The sequence below is a fragment of the Anolis sagrei genome, chromosome 3, assembly GCF_037176765.1.
Source record: "Anolis sagrei isolate rAnoSag1 chromosome 3, rAnoSag1.mat, whole genome shotgun sequence".
In the NCBI taxonomy this organism is placed as follows: Eukaryota; Metazoa; Chordata; class Lepidosauria; order Squamata; family Dactyloidae; genus Anolis; species Anolis sagrei.
Genome location: NC_090023.1, coordinates 47,200,931 through 47,224,045, shown reverse-complemented (window position 1 = coordinate 47,224,045; position 23,115 = coordinate 47,200,931). Strand labels below are relative to the sequence as shown.

The 23,115-nt window shown below is 40.4% G+C and overlaps 1 protein-coding gene across 1 annotated transcript in view; it reads left to right on the top strand.

Moving 5' to 3' along the window:
- The window catches only part of MORC1 (MORC family CW-type zinc finger 1), a 75,139-nt gene that overhangs the window by 10,874 nt on the left and 41,150 nt on the right, over nt 1-23,115 (top strand). Inside the window, exons 5-11 of the mRNA XM_060770652.2 lie at nt 4,192-4,279; nt 7,422-7,530; nt 9,442-9,601; nt 12,325-12,430; nt 14,199-14,324; nt 18,042-18,121; nt 20,232-20,305. Coding sequence (XP_060626635.2) covers nt 4,192-4,279; nt 7,422-7,530; nt 9,442-9,601; nt 12,325-12,430; nt 14,199-14,324; nt 18,042-18,121; nt 20,232-20,305 — 743 coding nt within the window. The remainder of the gene's footprint in view (nt 1-4,191; nt 4,280-7,421; nt 7,531-9,441; nt 9,602-12,324; nt 12,431-14,198; nt 14,325-18,041; nt 18,122-20,231; nt 20,306-23,115) is intronic.

The following is a 23,115-nucleotide window of genomic DNA, read 5'->3' as shown; positions in this document are numbered from 1 at the left end:
CATTGTAGTGTCCATTTGGTTTATCTGTTCCCCCTCCCCTGGAAACCTCTTCCTGCAGTGAAAGTAACTTGGCACAAAATGTTCTTTTGCTTCATCTAATTGCCTCCTTCTGCCAGGAGATCAGATTCCCTCCCCTGCTTTTTTGGTGTTAAGTACAAACAGCTTATAGGGCAAGATGGGATCATAGCTGCTTCAATCTGGAGCCAAGAAGATAACTGCAGAGCCTGTCTCCTAGAGCTTAGGTTAACCAGTGCTTAAAATAAACTCTTCCCAGAACGTGTGCATCAGGTGTTCTCAGAATCCCCCCGGTGCCAAATGAATTCTGTGAAATTTGGCATGCCAGCTTCCTTCCCTGGAGAGTGGCATTGCACAGGCAGCAGGGATCTGCTGATGGGTCCTGGGGTTTTGTTAACATTAAGAGCAAACATTTAAAGCATATACAAGCAAGATTTATTTATTTATTTATTTATTTGAAACATTTATATTCCACCCTTCTCACCCCGAAGGGGATTCAGGGTGGAGCACAGCATATATACAGCAAACAATCAATGCCAGGACAAGAATTCATTATATGCATACATACACATTAAAAACATTTGTCTCGGTATTAAAATACACTGTTTAAAACCGTCTTGATGGAGACTGGTGGCTATCTTTAGCAGCTTGGGCTTGAGGGGGGTGGCTCTATTTCAAGCTTGCCAGACAGCTGCCTCCTAAGCAGAACATCTTAACTGCTTCTGGTTGCTCTGGGTGTGACTGGGTGTCATGGTGACACCTGGCCTAATCTGACTTGTGCTCAATAGCTACAAAGCACAGGGACGAGATTTAAAATACAGCCTGAACAAACGTGGTGTGTGTATGAGTCAGAGAGCGAGCTCTTCCACTGTGCTTTCTTGTCCTTCTCTCCTTCTTTAAAAGCCGGGCTCCTGTCTTCTCATTAGGAGACAATAACTTTTAAAAGCTGAGTCAGGGGAAAACAGCAATCCCCTGCTAACCACAAAGTTCACATTTTAAATCTCCCACCGTAATCCTGCTCTGAGATTCAGCAGTGTCCCCAAAGCAGTTCGGGCAATACTCTTACAGAATGTTCTGACATCAGACACGACATCAGCATGATTCATCTGCTTATATTCCAATGTGAGGCATGCTGTCATCTGCTAGCAGTGCATTTCCATGCTCTTCATGAGCAAACAGGTCAGCTTTTCCCCTGCACTAATGAGCAAGTGGATGGATACAAATCTTTCATTGGAAAGAGCAAGGCATTTTGTTCTTTCTTGCTCAAAGCATTGGGAAATTAGACCAGCCACCTTGAAAATTACATCGGGCTCTTGTTCTGAACAGTCATTGCCGTTCTTGAACAAGTGACCTTCAAAAGCAGTGGTTCTCAACCTTCCTAATGCCACCACCCCTTAATAGAGTTCCTCATGTTATGGTGAATCACCAGCCATAGAATTATTTTTGTTGCTACTTCATAAATGCAATTTTACTAGTGTTATGAATCGTAATGTAAATATCTGATATGTGGGGTGTATTTTCATTCACTGGACCAAATTTGGCACAAATAAATGATACGCCCAAATTTGAATACTGGTAGGGTGGGGATTGATATTGTCATTTGTGAGTTATAGTTGCTGGAGTTTATAGTTCACCTACAATCAAATTGCAATGAAAATAATTTTATGGTTGGGGGTCACCACAGCATGAGGAACTGTATTAAGGGGTTTTGGCATTAGGAAGTTTGAGAACCATTGAGCTATGATGTCATACCCCATATTATTATTATTATTATTAACTTTATTTGTACCCCACTAGCATCTCCCGAAGAACTCGATGCGGCTTACAAAGGCCAAGGCCTCAAACACAACATAACAATACAAACCTAAAGCAAATTAAAAACAATTAAAGCAATATTAAACAACAAAACAACAAGCAATAAACAAAACACAATAAAACTGGGCCGGGCCAGAGTGAAGGGTACAGAATTAAAAGTGCTGATGTGACAGGTGATATGTAAGGATTATACGGCGTGTGCAGTGTGCGGCAATCTTAGTTCTAATAAAGTGCTTCTGGGACTTGGTATTGGAGATTTCCTATTCCGGGAAGGCACATCGGAACAGCCAGGTCTTTAAGTTCTTTCTGAAGACTGCCAATGTAGGGGCCTGTCTAAGATCTTTGGGGAGGGTGTTCCAGAGTCGGGGGGCCACCACAGAAAAGGCCCTGTCTTGTGTCCCCACCAAACGCGCTTGCGACGCAGGCGGGATCACGAGCAGGGCCTCTCCAGATGAACGAAGTGAACGCGTGGGTTCGTAGACGGAGATGCGGTCACGCAGGTAGGCTGGTTCCAAACTGTCCAGGGCTTTGTAGGTAAGCACCTGCACTTTAAATTGGGCTCGGAAAATAAACGGCAGCCAGTGGAGCTCCTTGAACAGGAGGGTTGACCTCCCTCTGTAAGGAGCACCAGTTAACATCCTGGCCGCTGGCCATTGGACCAGTTGAAATTTCTGAGCTGTTTTCAAGGGCAGCCCCACATAGAGTGCATTACAGTAATCCAATCTAGAGGTGACCAAGGCATGGACCACCCCGGCCAGATCAGCCTTTGCGAGGTACGGTCGCAGTTGGCGCATGAGTCTTAATTGTGCGAAAGCCCTCCCAGACACCGCCGACGCCTGAGCCTCAAGCGTAAGCGATGAATCCAAGAGGACTCCCAAACTGCGGACCTGTGGTTGCTGTCCCCCATCAAATCCCTGAAGCTTCTGAAAATGAGTCAGAGTGACAGGTGTTTGTGGTACTGTTGAGTGAGGCACTGCAGGATGATGTGTCCAGCAAGTGATGCTGTGATGAGGAATTGGGGCAGGTACCTGTATGGGTCACTGCTTCTGCTCCCCACCGTATCACTTGCTGGTGGAGGGAGCTGTTCACATCAACATGCTGCTCAGCAGCAATACTCTAGATTTCTGAGTAGCTTTTATGGCAGACTTCAGGGTTATTTGCAATTACAGTAAAATTGTGCCGTGATCACAAATGAGAAATACAGAGTCATTCAAAACAGCCAGAAGCAGCATTGTGATGGAGAGAGTAGAGGAGGTGTTTGTTTTAGGTTCTCCAGAAGTGGACTAAACTTTTTATTTTCACCATTATAGTCATTAAAAAAAGATAGTTCCTGTCTTGGTAATAAATAAGGTATAGTACTTATATTGACCTGTGGATAAGCTGACCCATGTTTTTGAGGTTGCTTTTTAAAACTAAAATTCCTAGACTTTTTTTCATGTCAGGAGTGACTTGAGAAACTGCAAGTTGCTTCTGGTGTGAGAGAACTGGCCGTCTGCAAGGACATTGCCCAGGGGATGCCCAGACGTTTGATGTTTTACCATCCTTGTGGGAGGCTTCTCTCATTTCTCCGCATGGGGAGCTGGAGCTGACAGAGGGAGCTCATCCATGCTCTCCCCAGATTCAAACCTCTGACCTATCAGTCTTCAGTCCTAAGCCTGTGGAATGCAGTTTTATTTGTTTCTTTGAGTTTGTGTAGGTTAGATTTAACATACAGACACTCCCTACAACTTAATAGCCCTCTATAAACTGCAAACTGTTAGTGGACACAGGATGGGCATTTTCAAGATTAAAACATTTAGGGTTCTTCAGGTTAGAAAAAAGACAGTGGTACAAAGTGGGTCAAGAAATAAGCCTATATAATTATGGTGAGGTGGAGAAAGTCAATAGGAAGTCATTATTTATTTATTTACCTTATTTATATCCCACCCTTCTCTACCCCAAGGGGGACTCAAGATGGCTTACGTATGGCACTTCCCCAGTGCCTTAAAAACATACAATGGTAACTTAAAATAATTTGAATTAAAATTAATACATAATATAAACATGATTAAAATACATTTCAATATAATCACGCTATTCAGGGTCAAAGTCAACGTTTTACCTCCTCCTGAGGCCCAGGATTGTCCAACAGAGCTGCTTTTGATATATATCCTTATCCCACCATATTGCTTACATATAGATATTATTACAGGGAATTAGACAAGATAGAAAATATATGTAAATTACTTTGATTTCTTTAGATTGCTATATATTGCAAATGCTGAAGTGTGCATGTTTAAAAACCTGTAGTTTTATTTTATGTAATTGTAAGTAACTATAACAACAGCCTTGGATAGACACTTTGTTGTTCATCTGTTCCAGGGGAAGCTACAGATCTTGTTTATTTTGGAAGATCTTCAAAGCGGTCCAACCCTACAATGATTGGACGCTATGGCAATGGCCTTAAATCGTAAGCATTCTTTCTACAGTCTGTATGTATAGCTTGTAGTCCTTTGGGTATCTTTCAAATCTAAAGTCCTAACGCCCTGAATGACAAGAAAAAAATTGTACTCCTCACTTGGTACTTAATGGAAAACTGTTCCCTGTTGCTACTCATAAAAGATGATGTGAGGTGTCTTATTTATTGATGTATTCAATTTGTATTCCCCTTTTGCACTAAATGGTCTCAACACAGTTTAACAGCAATGAAATACACATACAATAAAACAATATTCCCAGTTAAAATTGTAATAAATTTCAGAAGGAAAAATCATAAAAGCAAGGCAGGTAAAGCAGATTAGTACAGCCAATAAAAATAAGTTAAACAAATTGTATCGTTTTGGCTTTGTACTGCTACTGCAGACTCACCCACAATGCCTTCGTTTGACGTGAGAACATATATTTGTAGATCAGTCTTAATGCCGTGGACCTTAATACCTGGCCTTAAAAACCTACCATCAGACACATATAATAAAAGGAGTGTTTAGGCTGCTTTCGGAACCTAAATTAATTTGGCGGGAAGTGGAAGGAAAATGCTGGCACAGAGATTATGAGGAAATGTTTTTTAGGTCAAAAATAGGCAAGGAAATTAAGGGGTGTAAAAATAACCTGGCTAAAGATGTCATGGAGACATGGGTTAAATTAAAAAATAAGATATTCCCAGGAGTTTCCCCCCTAACTCCAATAGTTTTACTGGAAAATTTTCCAGAAGACCTGAGAATTAAACTTAAACATAAAAAATTAGTGGAGGGGGAAACTGCTCTCTCCTGGAAGGAGTGGACACAAAACTCGAAGGGCAAGTTTAGTAAGTTAGAAGAACAAGGTGCCCTGAATTGGTTTGAGAGACAACAGCTGTATAATTGGAGAAAGGATTGGTTAAGCAAAAATCCCAGATGTAGAGCACTGAATAAATATGAAGAATGGTTAAGTAAGCTCAAAAACCAAGAAATAATGGGGAAAGGATTAATTGGGAAAATATATAATGGACTAATTGGTGAAGAAATAGGGCTGAAGCTGTTAGAAAACGTATGGGAGGGAGACCTAGGGCCTCTAATAGATTTTGATTGGAAAAGGGTCCTGAAGTGGAGAGTGGCTAAGAACCTATCAATAAGATTAAAAGAAAATGTATACAAAGTTATATGGAGATGGTATACTACGCCAGTCAAACAACATCAGATGGATAGCAAGCAAAGTAACCTCTGCTGGAGATGTGGCAAACACAAAGGGACATATTTTCATCTATGGTGGGAATGCCCCCAAGTGAAGAATTTTTGGAAGGATATATTTACCGAAATAAACAACATTATGGGATCAAATATTACTCCGGATGCTAGGTTAGCATTATTAATGGACACCACAAAGTTGAATGTAGAAATAACTAAGAAAGAATTGGTGACTATTTTGCTCACAGTGGGAAGAATTATAATAGCAAAGAACTGGAAAATAATAACCAATCTAACACTGGATGCATGGTACAGGGAAGTTTGGAATGTAGCTTTAAACGATAAACTAACAATGGAAATGAGGGTATTCAGGGGGGAAATTAACAGATCAGATTTTGAGACATACTGGTCGGTCTTTATTAAATATGTCTTAGAGAGCGAAAATGGAAAACAACAGAATTTGGTTGGTCAGGAATTTTGGAGATGACATTTGATTAATGGCTGATTTATAAATACATGGTGAAGGAAATTATACTTGTTCAGGCCTTGGTGGTGGGGTTATGTGTTTGTAAAATGTTCACTGTTTTGGGTTTTGTCTATTTTGTAAGTTGTTATTGTATTTAAATAAAATCTTAAAAAAAAAAAAAAATACCTGGCCTTAAATTTTAGCAACCTAATATGGCAGTCTCAGAACAATAACTCCTGACCTAAAAACCCTGTTCTCAATTTGATATTTACTGATGATACCTATTATTACAGTATTCTTATTATTTGTCATGCATTACTTTGGAAATTTGTAATATTATAATGCAATGTAATACTAATAATTATAATTATATATTTATATTAAACTAGCTGTCCCCTGCCACGCATTCCTGTGGCCCAGTCTGTTGATCTGGAAAATGGCCTTGGATGGTCTTAAGTATTTTCTGTTGGTCATGGGGGTTCTGTGTGGGAAGTTTGCTCCGATTCTGTTGTTCGTGGGGTTCAGAATGCTCTTTGATTGTAGGTGAACTGTGAATCCCAGTGACTACAACTCCCAAATGTCAAGGTCTATTTCCCCCAAACTCCACCTGTGTTCATATTTGGGTGTATTGAGTGCGTGTGCCAAGTGTGGTCCTGATCCATCATTGTTTGAGTCCATAGTGCTCTCTGGATGTAGGTGAACTACAACTCCCAAACTCAAGGTCAATGCCCACCAAACCCTTCCAGTATTTTCTTTTGGTCATGGGAATCCCGTGTGCCAAGTCTGGTTCAATTCCATCGTTGATGGAGTTCAGAATGCTCTTTGATTGTAGGTGAACTCCTAAATGACAAAATCATAATTTTTTGATGGTCACTCCTTGTGTTGTGAGATGTTTTGTTGCCAAATGTGGTGTGATTTCGTTCATTGGTTCTTTTGTTTTTAAGGTACTCATTACACACAGAACATTTATATATATGTGTGTGTGTGTGTGTGTGTGATATTACTAATAATATTACAATATAATGGTATAGTACAATGTAGTAATATTTAATACGTATATTGTACTATACTAATAACATAATATATATATATTGTGTGTGTGTGTGTGTGTGTGTGTGTGTGTGTGTGTGTGTGTATCTTGTAAGCCGCTCTTGAGTCCCCTTCAGGGTGAGAAGGGAGGCACATAAATGTCGTAAATAAATAAAGAAATAATATTTATATATATTTTCAAATGTGTGTATTTTTACTATAACTTAGTGGTATTGGGACTTAATGGGCATTGAATGAATGAATGAATAAATGAAATTGATCAAGTTTATAGTGTTCATAGTAGATGGATTTATAAAAAGGAAAGCCATGAGAGAAATCTAGATGGGTCTTGCATCAGAAAATTGGAGCAGCATCTTCTTCTGGTAATGTACCATAACGATCTTAACATGCTGACAATGTGCCTCTTTTAAGAATATCCTCTGTCTTTATTGCAGAGGCTCTATGCGTATAGGGAAAGACTTCATATTATTCACCAAAAAAGAGAATACAATGACGTGCCTTCTTTTCTCTCAGACTTTTTGTGAAATGGAAGGGCTCAATGAGGTATGTCTGTTTATTATGCTTTTTACAACCCTTAATGTAACCCTCAACATGACTCAATAGAGTTTTGAAAATCTACTTGGTGTAGACAAGGGGTCCTCAAACTAAGGCCCGAGGGTCAGATATGGCCCTCCAAGGTCATTTGCCCGGCCCTCACTCAGGGTCAACCTAAGTCTGAAATGACATGAAGAAACACAACAACAACAACAATCCTATCTCATTAATCAAAAGCAGGCCCAAACTTCCCATTTAAATACTCATAAATTTATGTTTGTTAAAATTGTTCTTCTTTTTAATTATTGTGTTGTTTTAAAGTGTTTTTGCACTACTAATAAGAAATGTGCAGTGTACATAGGAATTCATTCATGTCTTTTTCAAACTATAATCTGGCCCTCCAACAGTTTGAGGGGCTGTGACCTGGCCCTCTGTTTAAAAAGTTTGAGGACCCCTGGTGTACACTATACACACCCCTGCAAAAAAAAAAATAATCTGCAGAAATTGTGGATTCTGGGTATTGAAGCCCCAAAAATCACAATTCCAAGTTCTCTTTTTATCAATTAACTATAACTAATGCTTAATAGGTATTTCATCTGTGTTTTCCCATCACTACTTCTTTTCTTTTTTATCACAGATAAGTAGTGCTGTTTGTTTGGCAATATCATATAGTTAGAAAAACTCAAATGAATGAATGAATGAATGAATGGTTCATTGTACTAGCCATAGGCCATGACATCAATAAATACTAACTTTATAAACACTTTCCAATATAAACCTTAAAATGTAACAAGAGTTAAAACTAAAACAAGTTCTTTAAAATTAGCCAAATGAAAGAAGAAACAGGGGACATTAAAATACTTATTATTATTATTATTATTATTATTATTATTACTATTATTTACACAATTCTAATGTGCAGCTTTTTTGGTTAAAAGGCCCAGCCAAAATTGGGGTGTACATTAGGTTGGCATAGCAGTCCTTCCTGCTTGCCAAGGCTGGCTCCCTTGAGGGGAAGGCCCTGGCAAGCCAGGGCGCAGGAGGTCACCTCCATTGCTGCCTCCTTTTTCTCCACTTTAGGACCTGTGACTGGCGAGGAAGCAAACCCTGGTGAGGCAGTGGCCCCAGCAAACAAAGAAGGGAGGTGCGAAGGCAGCCGTGGTGCCTTCGTCAGCCATTCGCTGCAGGCCACAGGTTCCGGTAGCCTTTACCTTTTCATCCTAGGCTCCCAAGACTGCTTGCTGCTTGCCAGCTTGCTGCGGTCCCCAGGAGCGAGGAATGAAGAGGTGAAGGCAGACACGGAGGAGGAGGAAAAAGGCAGCCTCCTTGGCTCCTGGGGCCACTCACTGCTTTCCTGGCCACTTTGCCGGCTCACTACAAGCCCCAAGAATCAAGGACAAAGAGGTATAAACAGCTGTAAAGGAGGAGGAATACCTGCAGCCTCCTTGACTCCTGGGGTCGCTCGCTTATTTGCCAGCTGCTTTGCCGGCTCGCCACTGGCCCCAGGAGCCAAGGACGAAGAGGCGAAGCTGGCCCACATGCCCCATAAATATGATATTATGTTTATTTATACCCTGCTTTTCCCTCCACTCAAAGTATTCAAATCAGCATCTGTGATTACCATCCACCCATATCACATACACAACACAACTCTGGAACAAAATGATAGCCACAGGGATTTGCATATGATATTGGTTAATTAGTATGTTGACATTCTAATTACTTCATTCTTTGGACTTCGTGAAGGAGGTCAAACTGAAATAGAGTAACTGACCTCAGTAGGTCACCAATGGTGTCCTGTAATTGTGTGGAACGGAATCGCCTTTTCCAGTATCTCAGCCCAACATTGTAACCACAATAGCTTTCTCCTTTGTTTGAATATCTGTTAACTAGAAGTATTACTCTTTTCTACCTCTATAGGTTGTTGTCCCAATTCCTTCATGGTCAAGTCACACAAGAAACCCAGTGGCAGATGACTCTGAGAAATTTGCCACACAGTTGTCAATAATTTACAAATACTCACCTTTTAAGAATGAAGCTGAACTGATGAAGCAGTTTGATGCAATTTATGGGGAAACAGGTGATCTCATAACCCATCCATGTTAGTTACTCAATGCTTATGTGCAAAAGTCATATATACTAAATCATGTGTACTATAATAAAATCAGAGTTCCCTCTAGCCTGGCTAAAATCACTACACTACAGCTGACAGGTAGGATCCATGTAGTGGCTGGAAACCGTTGTGAAATAAGAGGCAAGATGGAACGGTTAAAGTAGCCATTCAGTGGCACAGAAAAGCAGTCAGCATTGCCAAGTGGTCGGGCCACCACCTTGCCTCCACAGTGGGTGGCGGAGTACCTGTGTGATCTATACCAGGGCCAATCTGGAATATGCTACACCAGATTGGTCCTTGTTTATTTTGTCAGTGTAGCTCCACCCATGGTTACAGATTTGTAACAGGGTTGAGAAATGGTACTTATTCACACTACATAGTCCCCATGCCATTACAGTGGACTTTTGGTATTTGACCAGGTTTGGTTCTAGGACCCCCCACCCACCTTCATGGATACCAAAATCCACTGAGTCTCAAATCCTAGTGTATATATGAAATGGTGCCCCTTATAGAAAAATGGCAAAATCAAGCTTTGTTTTTGACTTTTGAGGGAGAATTAAGCTGTGACTGGTTGAATCTATGGGTACGGAATCTGTGGATATGGAAACCCTACTGCCTAATGGTGTCAGAATCACCTAACCTTCTTTAGATTCTGATCTTTGCATCCTCTACTGGAAATTATAAACACTAAAATATTGAGAAACTATTGGATTAAGAGGTGACCTATGGGAAGTTTTACAAATGATATTTGAAAACATATTTTGCCATGTCACCAGTACAAACGTATCTACTGGAAGTGCACGGAAGAACTGCATTGCCTGCTGCATTCAGATCTTTGAAGAAGTGCTGCTAGGGTAGATGTGACATAGTTTCTTTTTTCCCCATAATCAGGATTCTTCTTAAGTATTTTCATCAGGTCTTCCTTCTTTGCATAATTGTGGAATCGAATTATTATATTTCTGGGTGTTATTTTATTTCTTCCAGCCGGGAGGCGATGAGCTCTCTCTATATCCAATTCTGACCAGTTCAATACCGGCGTAATCTTTTGCAGCCACTTCAGGATTTCAGCTTTCAGGTCTTCTTTTTTGTTCCCTTCTGGATAATTTTTAATTATTGCGTTATTCCTTCTTTGATTGTCTTGCATATAAACAAACTTTCTTTCCATATCTGAAAGTCTATTTTCATTTTGTTGTGTTTGCCGTTTAAGTACAAGTTGTTCCTGTTTGTTTTTTTCAATTTCTGCTTTATTCGATTGTATTTCTCCATGTATTGTTTTCAAGGTTTCTTGTATTGCCTGGAATTTTTTATCTGAACTTTTTCGTTCCATATCTAATTCTGATTTCATTTCTTTAGCACTGGTCAGGATATCTTGTTTTAATAGCTGAGTCTCACTTTTGATCAGATCTGCTATTTTATTTAACATTTGACTATTGCTCATTTCTTTCTCTGATTTCCCCAGTTCTTCCCTCTCACTTCTTCCTTCTGATCCAACTGGTTTTGCAGTTAGACATGGCATTGATGTTGAAGCTCCGCCCCCTGATTGGGGAGGGGTCCGTTTTAGCTGATTTCCCTTTTGAAGGGGAGGGCTGCGTCTAACTGCACTCATGTCTTTAGGAAGCTGGGGAGCCTGGGGAGCTTCAAGATTTTCCAACCTGTTCAATCCAGTAAGCCTTACAAGCCTTGCAAGAGATCTGTCCGAGGGCTTGGTACGTTCCCACAGAGGGTTTTTTGGAGTCTCTCTTGGTGTGTCTTTCCCTTGGTGTGTCTTCCTACTCCTACTCATTCAGTCCATTCAATCATTCAGCACAGTCCAAAAATTTCCAACCAGATATGTCTGTATCACTTGCAGCTTTTCCCTTATACCGAAGGGTTTGCTTTAACTGATAATAATAACTCACTCCTTCTTCATAGGAAAGGCATGCTTTTGATCATTGCTTTGGACATTGCTTTTGCCTTCCAAATCATTTAATTCAGTCTCTCCAAAAGTTTTTCTTTAAGTAGGAAAGCTTATGACGCACTTGAATTAATAGGTTAGTTTCACTTTCGGCCGGAGCGGCCAGCCAACTATCCAGAGTTCATAAATCAAAAGCAATTAAACGGTAGTAATTTACCTTTAGACTCCTCTTTTTTCAGCTCCTTAGACACACCACACTTTCGCCTCTTTTCCAGTCCATAAAGAGAAATCCTTGATCCATTTATCACTGCATTCTGATCTTTTTGCACGGGAGCTACCAGGGAGACGTCTTCTACTCGACCATGATGGCTCCTCCCCCAGCAGCATAAGATATTAATACACCTTCTGCTGGAGTTTCTTTGATCATATTGTCTCACCCTGGGCAAAGAACTCTGTTCTATTATTTGCACTATTGGAATAACTGAATAGTGTTTATTCATTGGGAGGGCCGTATGCGTTGTTCTTGCAATAATGGGAGGATTTGTGATTCTGAATATTAACTCCAGAGAATTCGTATTTCACCCACATTGTCTCTTTTAAAAGTCGAAACTTTTCCTGGAGGAAAGACCTCATTCCCCAGTGGAAAAGAGGCCCTGGGTACAATCTAGGTGATATAATTTAACCAGGGTGGGGGTTGAATTGGATGCCATGAACAGTCCTTGTTCACTAAATTTCAATTACAGTAGGTATTTCCTGAAAGATTTTTTTTTTTTAAAAAAAAACTTTTTTATATTAGGGACTTTGCTGGTGATATATAATTTGAAGCTCACGGTCAGTGGGGAGACAGAACTTGACATTCGAACAGACGAGGAGGACATGTTGATCACTGGAGCTATTGAGAAGTAAGTTTGTTAGGAATCAAAATGAACAGAAAGGAATACATCTTTTGGAAAATGTTTTGAATAAATAAGCTGATTTTCTTGGATGCCAAAAACTGGGAAGTGTCATCTGTTAAACAAGTTGGAGAATAAAACCTGTAATTTTCTACAGGATTATTCTGTTTTCTTATTGTAGTTTATATGTATGTTTTGGTAGGCAGCTTTCCCTTTATTCTATGTTTTTGAGGCTGTGGGAGGGGCTGCAGACCACATGGTCAGATCTGGGACTTCTCTGAGCTCAGGCTCCATTTTAGAACACAACAATGCTTTAACCTTGAGATGCTTCAGACTGCATAGAACACAGACTTCATCGGACACCATTTATAATATGGACTGTTAAGAGCAAACTCATGTTGCTCTTGATTATAAGAAAGATGCCCTGTGTTGTCTGCCAAGAGAAACTTCTTCAAACCTATCTGTAACTGGATTGACAAGTTATATACCTTTTCAAAAGGGCACGATTAAGGTTGTTCCCTGCATGTATAGAGAACAATTTATGATTCCTTTTGCACATCAGCCCTAATGAAATCATGTTTCTAAATCAGTGACAGCTAGATCCAGGGGAGCACCCCTGCCTTTCTCCCTTCGGTCTCCCAGATTGAGCAGATGAGAGAATATTTTGCACAGAAACACAAAACACAGCAATAGTGATGTGACATGGCCCCTGGCAAACTAGAGGAGGAAAAAGCTCCTGCATTGTTTCAGGGGTTACTTGCTCCTGTTTAGATTTCTGGGAGTTGTAGGCCAAAAACATCTGGGGACCCCAGGTTGAGAACCACTGGTCTAGAGGCATTCTCTCCTGACATTTCGCCTGCATCTATGGCAAGCATCCTCAGTGGTAGTGAGGTCTGTTGGAACTAGGAAAAGGGGTTTATATATCTGTGGAATGACCAGGGTGAGACAAAGGACTGGCTTTGTGTAAATATCTGGCTTTGTGTATTTCAATGGCTTCTCTGTGTAGTCTGACATGGTGGTTGTGAGAAATACATTGAAATACACTAGCATGTGGACAATTTCAACAGAAAGGAGGAAACCATGAAAATGAACAAAATCTGGCTACCAGTATTAAAAAAAACTCTAAAATTGCAACAGCACAACAACAGAGAGGAAGCAGGCAGGGACATCTAATTACCTCTCAACAAAAGTTTGCTCCAGGCACAGTCAGCCCATTGTATGCTAATCAAGGTGGTCAGCTGAAACATCCACACCTAGCTCCGGCAGACAAGAGTCCTTTGTCTCACTCTGGTCATTCCACAGATATATAAACCCTTTTTCCTAGTTCCAACAGACCTCACTACCTCTGAGGATGCTTGCCCTAGATGCAGGCGAAACTTCATGAGAGAATGGCTCTAGACCATGGCCATGCAGCGCGAAAAAACCTACAACAACCCAAGATGGTGTTCGTTGGCTAGCATTAACCATTCAGTTTCATGGCCTAGTGGTGATTCAAACCCTGGTCTCCAAAGCCATAGTCCAGTGCTCAAACCATTCCATATACTATTGTAACAGGCCTATTTTCATGCTTCTAGTAATGTATTCCTGTGGTCACCTCTTGAAAAGAATTGCAGGGCACCTTATGAGCTTTCAAGAACACTTTAGCAAGAACCGAAGGATATGTTCATGTTGTTGATGATGTTTTTCAAGGTGATTGTGCACGTAATTTCCTCTAACCAGTAGAGATTTCTCTTTGTGATCTTAAAATAATTCTGCCTTAAACACTTTTCTGAGCCAGCCTTCCAGAACAATGGTCTCTGAGAGCTTATACAGCTATGTTGTACTTTGTCCCACGGATGAGGATATTCATTCAAGCAAAGAAAGTAGAAACCAAGCGCTTGCCTTATTGCTTTTACAGACCCAGGTGAGTCGGCTTCTCTTGTGATCACAAAGCCAGATATTTAAATGTCCATAGCAATGTGCCTAAAAGCATTAGCAACCCTTTTTGAGCCGAGCGGTGGTGAGAAATTGATTTTGATGGCAGAGCAATTTATAATCTGAGATGAGTTCAAATCACATTGGCAGCTTGGACTGTTAAAAGGTAATCAGCTGTGACCAAACACTTTGACCCAGAGTCCAGAATACTTTATATAAGATAATCACCAGCCAGCTCAGGGGCTGGCATGTGTTTTGTTTTGTTTTGTTTCTGTGCATTTTCACTGGAGTGAGTGTTACTCAGTCAGTTCTGTAAAAGTGCCAGTGAATAATTACAGGCCACCTATGGAGTTTGTTTTTTAATGGACTCCTAATCTTGTAACATGTAGCATGAATTTAAGGTACAATTTAGCAAGACAAATGAACGTCCTGATACAGGCACTAATAAAGCTAGGAACTGGTCCAGCTCTAGCTGGACTCAACAGCAAGAGGTCTGTAAAGTGGTTGTCCTGGCAGGGCCAAGCTTAAATATACAGCTTAGCAGCCAAGTTCATTGTACTGCATGTATGAGAAGCAGCTACATGACGGGAGCATTTGTAGATTCCAGTAACTTGTTGACCAGAAACACTCAGAAAAGGTCAGGTGTGCCAAAAACATTTAAAATTTAACAAAGCAGTTCTTGATATTTGAAACAAACAAACAAAATCATACAAACTGTGCTGATAAAAAACAATCTCATTTAAATAATTTGCAAGGCTTTTGTACATTAATGGTGGCTTTTCCCTGGAAAAACTGGTGGTGAAGAGTCTTTTTTTCAGGATCCATTGATGAATCCTTCCTGAAATAAAGGATCCTAGGTAGTGGTACTCATTACAATTTCAATTGCTCTGGAGCTCTTCTAGGGAGTAAGAACCATAAAACATGGTGAAATTAATTGTGCATAAAATTGGACTCCAGGTTCCAAAGTCCAGATAGGAACTGTCGGTCAAGGTGCATCACCAGGCTCAAAAAGAGGCCAAGATATGGTGACATTCTGACATAGGATGTGTTGTAATCTGAAATCACAGAATTGGAAGAGACCACAGAGACCAAATCCATAGTTTCACAATTATAACTGAACAGCCAGTGGAAACAAAGCACAAAGTTTGGGTCCTGTCTACCTTCGTGACTGCATCCCCCCGCTATGAACTGGCACAAGCTCTAAGATCTGCTGAGGAGGCTCTCCTCTTGATCCCGCCACTGTCACAAGCGCGGTTGGTGGAGATGAGAGAGAGAGGGCCTCCTCAGTGGTGGCCCCCTGGCTTTGGAACACCCTCCTCAGGAATTTTAGACAGGCCCCACACTGTCCTCCTTTCGTGGGGATTTGAAGACATGGCTTTTCAAACAAGGTTTTGAGAATGTTTAGTCCCTAGTCGTTCTGCGTAGTAGTCACACATCCTTGCCCTTTATCCTATGCTCTCTCTCCATTGTTGCAGCTTATTATTATTATTATTATTATTATTATTATTATTATCTTTATTTGTACCCCGCTAGCATCTCCCGAAGGACTCGATGCGGCTTACAAAGGCCAAGGCCTCAAAACACAACATAACAATACAACACCTAAAGCAAATTAAAAACAGTTAAAGCAATATTAAACAACAATCAATAAACAATACAAAGAGAGGCTTGCACTTATTCCATTCCTATTGTTTACAGCTTGGCCACGTTTACAGCAGCTTACCGCTACTGGGATGATCTCAGTTTTATTGAGTTTAAATTGATGTTTTTTTATATGCGTATGTGTTTTATTTTATTGTATTTTATACTGTGCTTCATTTTTATGTTTGTTTTTAGGCACTTTGCACCATCTGTAAGCTGCCCCAAATCCCTTCGGGGAGATGGTGGCGGGATATAAGAATAAAGTTGTTGTTGTTGTTGTTGTTAGCACTTGTCATACTCCAGAGCAGAATCACCTCTGACGTAAACACCACACCAGCTGGGTAAAATCAGCAAGCAGTTTATTTAGGAATATATGTAACCAAAGCAGTAAAAAGTAATTCTCATTTTAAAAATCCAATTGATAAAAGGAAGACAGGAACAAAGAGTCCAAGGAGATCCGTGAAACTAGGCACTTGAATCCATGAACAATACAGAAACATATTCCATAGGAAACTTGGCATTGATCCAGTGTTACTTCCACTAAAGCAGTTGTCCCTTGCAATTCATTTATAAACCTTTCCCTGACTCCAAAACTGCTAGGAATGAATTATTTCTCAGTTTTGGTTTACTATCTAACCTCTGTTGAAGTCCAGCTGACCATCTTAATTGCTGCATGGCTTGTCTCTGTTTACTGAACCTTCTTTTCCTATTCAAGGGCTCACTCCCCTCATTAACTCTTGCATCTGGTAACTCAGATCAACTTCATTCTCAGATAACTTACCAGGGAACTGTGGCAAAAAGCCTTTCCGAAGCCTGGGACCTTGAGCATCCTCTTGCAGCAACTCAGGCCTCTCTGGTCTCTCTTTTAAACTCCCTTCAGGCCCTTGCAGCAACTCAGGCCTCTGGCCTCTCATCTCCAGACAAAGGCCCAGAAGCCAAATCAACATCCCCATTCCCTTCAGAAACATCAACATGAACATCATCCCAATTCTCATCATGAATATATGTTTTATTGATTAGCCTATTGGCCCTATCAAAAACATTTGACAAACACATACACATACAAAATAAGTTAAAATAAACAAGCTGTTTAAAAGGTTCTGATCCAGATCAAATATCTGCAAACCCTGCAGTTTACCCCAATCGACTCTAAATATTCAGTTCTTAGCTGTGTTGCTTTAAATAGGAAAAGGGTCGTTCTGTATGTTATTTTAGCATTCCCATCATGAATATCAACATGAACATCAGACACAATCACAGGCTGAACAGGCTGACATACAACAGCACTAACCATAATGCTCTTACTGGTGTCCTTTGTTCCTTCCAACAAAAATGTAATATATATTATAGAAATGATATAAGTTGTATATAACACCTGCAGTATATAGTTGATTTAATTCCTGACCCAACTGGACCATGTGCAAGTAGTTTGGGGACATATCTCCATTCCTGAGAGTTGTGGAAATTCTGCTTACTTAAGGATCATGCATACATTTCTTCCACTTCCATCTAACTTTCTCATTCTTGTTGATATGGTCTTTCAAGTCATCTTTTGAATTATGGAGACCCCATGAATTTCACAGGGTTTTCTTAAGCAAGGAATACTTAAGGAAAGGTTTGGCATTGCTTTCCTCTAACATATAGCCTACTGCACCAGTTATCCATTGGCAGTTTCACATCCAGGTAATACCTTAGTCTAACCTTGATTCCAAAATCAGATAGGATCACCTGAATGATGTAACTTTATTTAAATGGGACACACACACACAATGTTCTACATGAATCTACTAAGTTTTGCAAGATCAGGATGCCATACTCTGAGGTATCAATGTCTATCTGCCATTGAGAAATTATTTCAACATTGTACAGACATTGGCACAGGGGAAAATACAATATTCAGTATTGTGAATGTGCAAGCAAATATCTATCTATATAATGAAAACTAGAGGCCTGAATCATCATCGTGATCTTCTGCTTCTTGTATTCATCATATTATCACATTATTCAAATAAGTCTTCATTGATTATGACAAATGTAATACACGTATGTTTTTGTGTTCTAACAGGATGTATCCATATATGTCATCTACCTTCAAGCAAGTTTCTGTAGATGAATTAGAGAAGACAAAAATGGAAGTAAAGGCTGGTAAGAAGTCTTCTTTAATGTTTATATAGTGAAGTTTACCTCTGGTTAATTGTTTGTCTTTAGAATTACAACTCTCTTGTGTGTTAGTTCTTAATTTGACTATTTTACATGATAAATAACTTCTTATATTTAAGGAAAGAATCCAACAACTGGAATGGGAAGGTTTTTTTTTCACCCATCCCATGGGGACTTTTATTATAGAATTTGGAGAAATGACTGTAGAATATATAGTTTCAAGGGGCCCATCACACAGTGAAGAACATGAGCATCCCGCTGTGTGTATGCTGCAAATACACAGTTTGATGTAAGTGTGGCATCTTCCTAGTGGGCATCTACACTATAGAATTAATAAGTTTGAGCTGAATGCTATGGAGTCTTGGGAGTTGTAGTTTGATGAGACACCAGCATTATTTGGTAGAGAAGACTAAAGATCTCATTATTTGGCAGAGAAGGCTAAAGACTACCGTGATCATACAGCACTGAGCCATGACACTTAAAGTCGCATCAAACTGCATTAATTCTACAGTGTAGATGCATCACTAGAATTGCCTTCTTTCAGAAAATCTGTGTAATTTCTTTCAGAAAATCTGCTTCACTTTCATGAAAATTCGTATCAATTCCCTTACAGTATGGACTGTCCATTGAGAGTTGGATTACTAAAATTTGAACAATTGCTCTTTTAGAAAAGCTAACTCATAAAAAAGACATTGACTTGGATTAGAAGAATCAGAACATTATTGTTGTATCTAGAATCCTTTTAACAAAGAAGATCACACTAATTCATCTGATCACAAATGGCTAGATTTAAGACAAATACATTTAATTAACATTGACTAAATGTATACTAATATGTCCTTAGCTAATACCTGCTCAAATGTGTTATCATTGTATATAGAATCATAGAATTGTAAGAGACCTTGTGGGGCATCCAGTCCAACCCCCTGCCAAGAAGCAGGAAAATTGCATTCAAAGTACCCCCAAACAGATTAAAGTAACTCCAGCCTTGGTTTAAAAGCCTCCAAAGAAGGAGCCTCCACCACACTCTGGGGCAGAGAGTTCCACTGCTCTCACAGTCAGGAAGTTCTTTCTAATGTTCAGATGGAATCTCCTTTCTTGTAGTTTGAAGCCATTGTTCGGTGTCCTAGTTTCCAAGGCAGCAGAAAACAAGCCTGCTCCTTCCTCCCTATGACTTCCCTTCACATATTTATACATGACTATCATGTTTCCTCTCAGCCTTCTCCAGGCTAAACATGCCCACCTGTTTAAGCTGCTCCTCATAGGGCTCGTTCTGCAGACCCTTGATCATTTTAATTGCTCTCCTCTGGACACATTCCAGCTGGTCAATGTCTCCTTTAAGTTGTGATGCCCAGAATTGGACACAGTGTTCCATGTGTGTTCTGACCAAGGCTAAATAGAAGGGTAGCATGACTTCCCTGGATTTAGCCACTATACTCCTATTTATGCAGGCCAAATTCCCATTGGCTTTTTTAGCCTCCACATCACATTGTTGGCTCATGTTGACTCTTTCACACACACACACACACACATATGTTGATTCACTGTTCAAATGTCCATAAGTACAGATTGTTTAAAATAAGATGAAAATCTAAAAACATGCTGGGATTTAGAAAAAAATGCATTGGAGAAGAGCCTAAAATAAAAGTGAGTTTGGTGGGGAAAAAGTGACCTTATGGTAAGACACAGTGGAAAGGTTTGAAGTGAAATGCATTTAGTCCCAATTCAAAGTGGGCCGACTCTTACAAGATATTTCAGCCACTCTCTTTCTCAGTCTTATTGAGTTAAGAAGTGGTGGCTGAGAAGCACTTTTGCTAAGAGTGTGATTGTGCATTTGTCACCTAGGATTAAATCCAGTTCCAGTCTCACTTAAAGTAGACTCATTAAATCACTGGGAAATTGGCAAGTCAACATTTTATAAGTTTCATCGATCCATTGGGTTTACTCTAGTGAGCACTAGTAATTGGATTTAGGCCATGGACTTAAGATCAGGTGGCATCTGGTGTCAGTCTTAGTATTTTTACTTAATGATGCAGCACACTGGGCAAACCTGTCTCTAGAATGGCTTGATGAATGCTTTTGCTTATGTCTGTAGCTGAAGAGGCTGTGAAGGAAGCGAAGTGCACTGTAAAATATTCACAAGACTCTCTCTTCCATGAAGACAGTGAGGTATTGTAGCAAAGATAAATGCTTTCTCAGCGGATGGCCTTCTTAGTCTGCTGTGGGAGAAACAACAGTCCTGGGGCACATTAAAGGCTAACAAATGCATTATAGCATAAGCTTTCCTGGTCTTTAGCTGCTTTATCAGATGCATAAAGTGTCCTCCAAAACACTTAGACACATGGTTACGGGGAGGACTGAAGACCGTGAGCAAAATTTAATGTATAGTTAACCATAACATTGGGGGGGGGGGGGGGGAACTAAGTGCAGAAAGTGACAGCAGCACTATTCAGAAAACTGCTGGTAACAGGAACAGGATGGCACTGAGTAAGCTCGTTGACACATTCAAGCCTAATTTTAGTGTTCTCTTTTGTGTTAAAATAAACACATGTGGGAGAGCACTGGCTTTGCTCCCTATTGCTGTCATCATACAAAACTATTGAAGTCAAGCAGGGGGTCTCCCATATATAGGAGGGCTGTGAAATTCTGAACTCTGGTTTTCCAAGATTTTGGCTTGCAGCAAGGGAGGTGGCAGGTTTTGTGTGCTCCCCTTCCTACAAATTTTATTAACTTTAAAACTGAAAATGTGAGTATAGTATATTAAAAATTCCAGTCCAGGCTTATTTAGGCCTTCTGTATGGGTAAGACTTGCACTCTCAGCTTTAGAAGAAGGCAAAAGCCTTGCTGAATAATTTTCCCAGGAAAATCCTTTGATAGGGTCATCCTAAGTCAAAACCAATTTGAAGGAACATAACAACAACAACAAGAATGTGGTGTCAAAGGCTTTCATGGCCAAGATCAATAGGTTGCTGTGAGTTTTCCAGGCTGTATGGCCATGTTCCAGAAGCATTCTCTCCTGACGTTTCACCGACATCTATGGCAGGCATCCTCAGAGGTTGTGAGGATCCTGAAGTATTATGCAAAATATGTTGATTAGAACACAGTAAAGATGTGTGATGTCGAAGGCTTTCATGGCCAGAATCACTGGGTTGCTGAGTTTTCCGGGCTGTATGGCCATTTTCTAGAAGCATTCTCTCCTAACATTTCACCCACATCTATGGCAGGCATCCTCAGAGGTTGTGAGGTCTGTTGGAAACTATGCAAGTGAGGTTTATATATCTGTGGAATGTCCAGGGTGGGAGAAAGAACTCATGTCTGCCTGAGGCAAATGTGAATGTTGTAATTAGCCAGCTTGGTTAGCATTGAATAGCCTTGCAGTTTCAAAGCTTGGCTGCTTCCTGCCTGAGGGAATCCTTTGTTGGGAGGTGCTGTGCATTGAAGTCTCTTAATATCATTTCTGTGCCTTTGGAAAGAATAATTTTCTTATGAATAACTCCCCAAGCCCATGCTTTACATAGCAAGCCATTTCTGTTGGCCCACATCTGCCAGGGCAAAACGTCAACACTCGCCACGTTTGTCCTTGCTCCTTGATTAGACTTATAAGTTAATTGTTTGAAAAATATAGGCCATGAACATTGTTAATGTGAAGCTTTTGAAAGTTTTGCCTAGCATGACCTTTAAACAGTAGGAAAGATTTTCAAATCCTGTTAATTGCCTATTTACTATTGCTGAGGATTCTTAAAAGTCGTTATTAAGCTGCCTTGGCTTCAGGTTCAATTATTTCTTGAAGAATGTTTTGGAAGGCACTTTCCACTTCACGGGGCTTACAACCTGATAATTATAGCTTAATTGTGCCTGCACAAATTATCATTTATATTCATAGGGAAACGTTCACATCACTAATCCCCAAAACACTGCGTTGCCAGACTCCCATACATATGACTATTACTAATACTTCCAAACAGCGGTGGAAAACCTCAAGCCTTGAAGCCAAATCCAGCTCTCCTACATGCCAAACCCAGCACTCTGGGGTTTCTCCAGGTGTTCACAGCTCCTTCCCAGCAACACTGCTTTTTGGTGGAATTTTGCTTTTCCGGGGTTCTTTTTCCAACTCTGAAATTTCTTGCTAGTTTTCAGAGTTTTAAGTTGCAAACAAATTGATCTTTTTGATCAATTTTTGCCCATAGACAGCACTTGAATGTGACCCACAGAACCGTCTCAGAATCGGGATATAGGGTGGCAACCTGTGCTCAGTGGGGTTACACTCCCCCTAAAGACACAGGTCCACAGTCTGGGGGTCCTTCTGGACTCAGCGCTGACTCTTGATGCTCAGGTGTCGGCGGTAGCCAGGAGGGCCTTTGCACAATTTAAATTTGTGCACTAGCTGCTACCGTAGTTACCTCCAGGATGGATTACTGTAACACACTCTATATGGCGCTGCCTATGAAGACGGCCCGGAAACTGCAGTTAGTGCAAAGATAACTGGAGCAAATTACAGGGAGCGGTTCAGATAGCTCCATTGGCTGCCAATACATTTCTGGTCTTAATTCAAGGTGCAGGTTATCACCTATAAAGCCCTACATGGTTCAGGACCTGCTTATATTCATGATCACATCTTCCCCTAGGAGCCTTCACGATCTCTAAGATCTTCTGGGGAGACCCTCCTCTTGCTCCCACCCTTGTCACAAGCGTGGTTGGTGGAGATGAGAGAGGGCCTTCTCAGTGGTGCCCCCCCCCCGGGCTCTGGAAATCCCTCCCCAGGGAGATTAGACTGGCACCCATCCTGTCAATCTTCCATAAAGAATGAAAAACGTGGATGTTCCATTGTGCTTTCGATTAGACAGCTCCCCAAATAGTTTTGGCCCCCAATTTGTTCCAAAACCAGCACATTGTCACTATTCCCTAACGAAAGACATAGTGTTCTCCTTACTTTACCCTCAGTTATTACTCTGTTATCTGCCTCAGCACTTTATCTATCA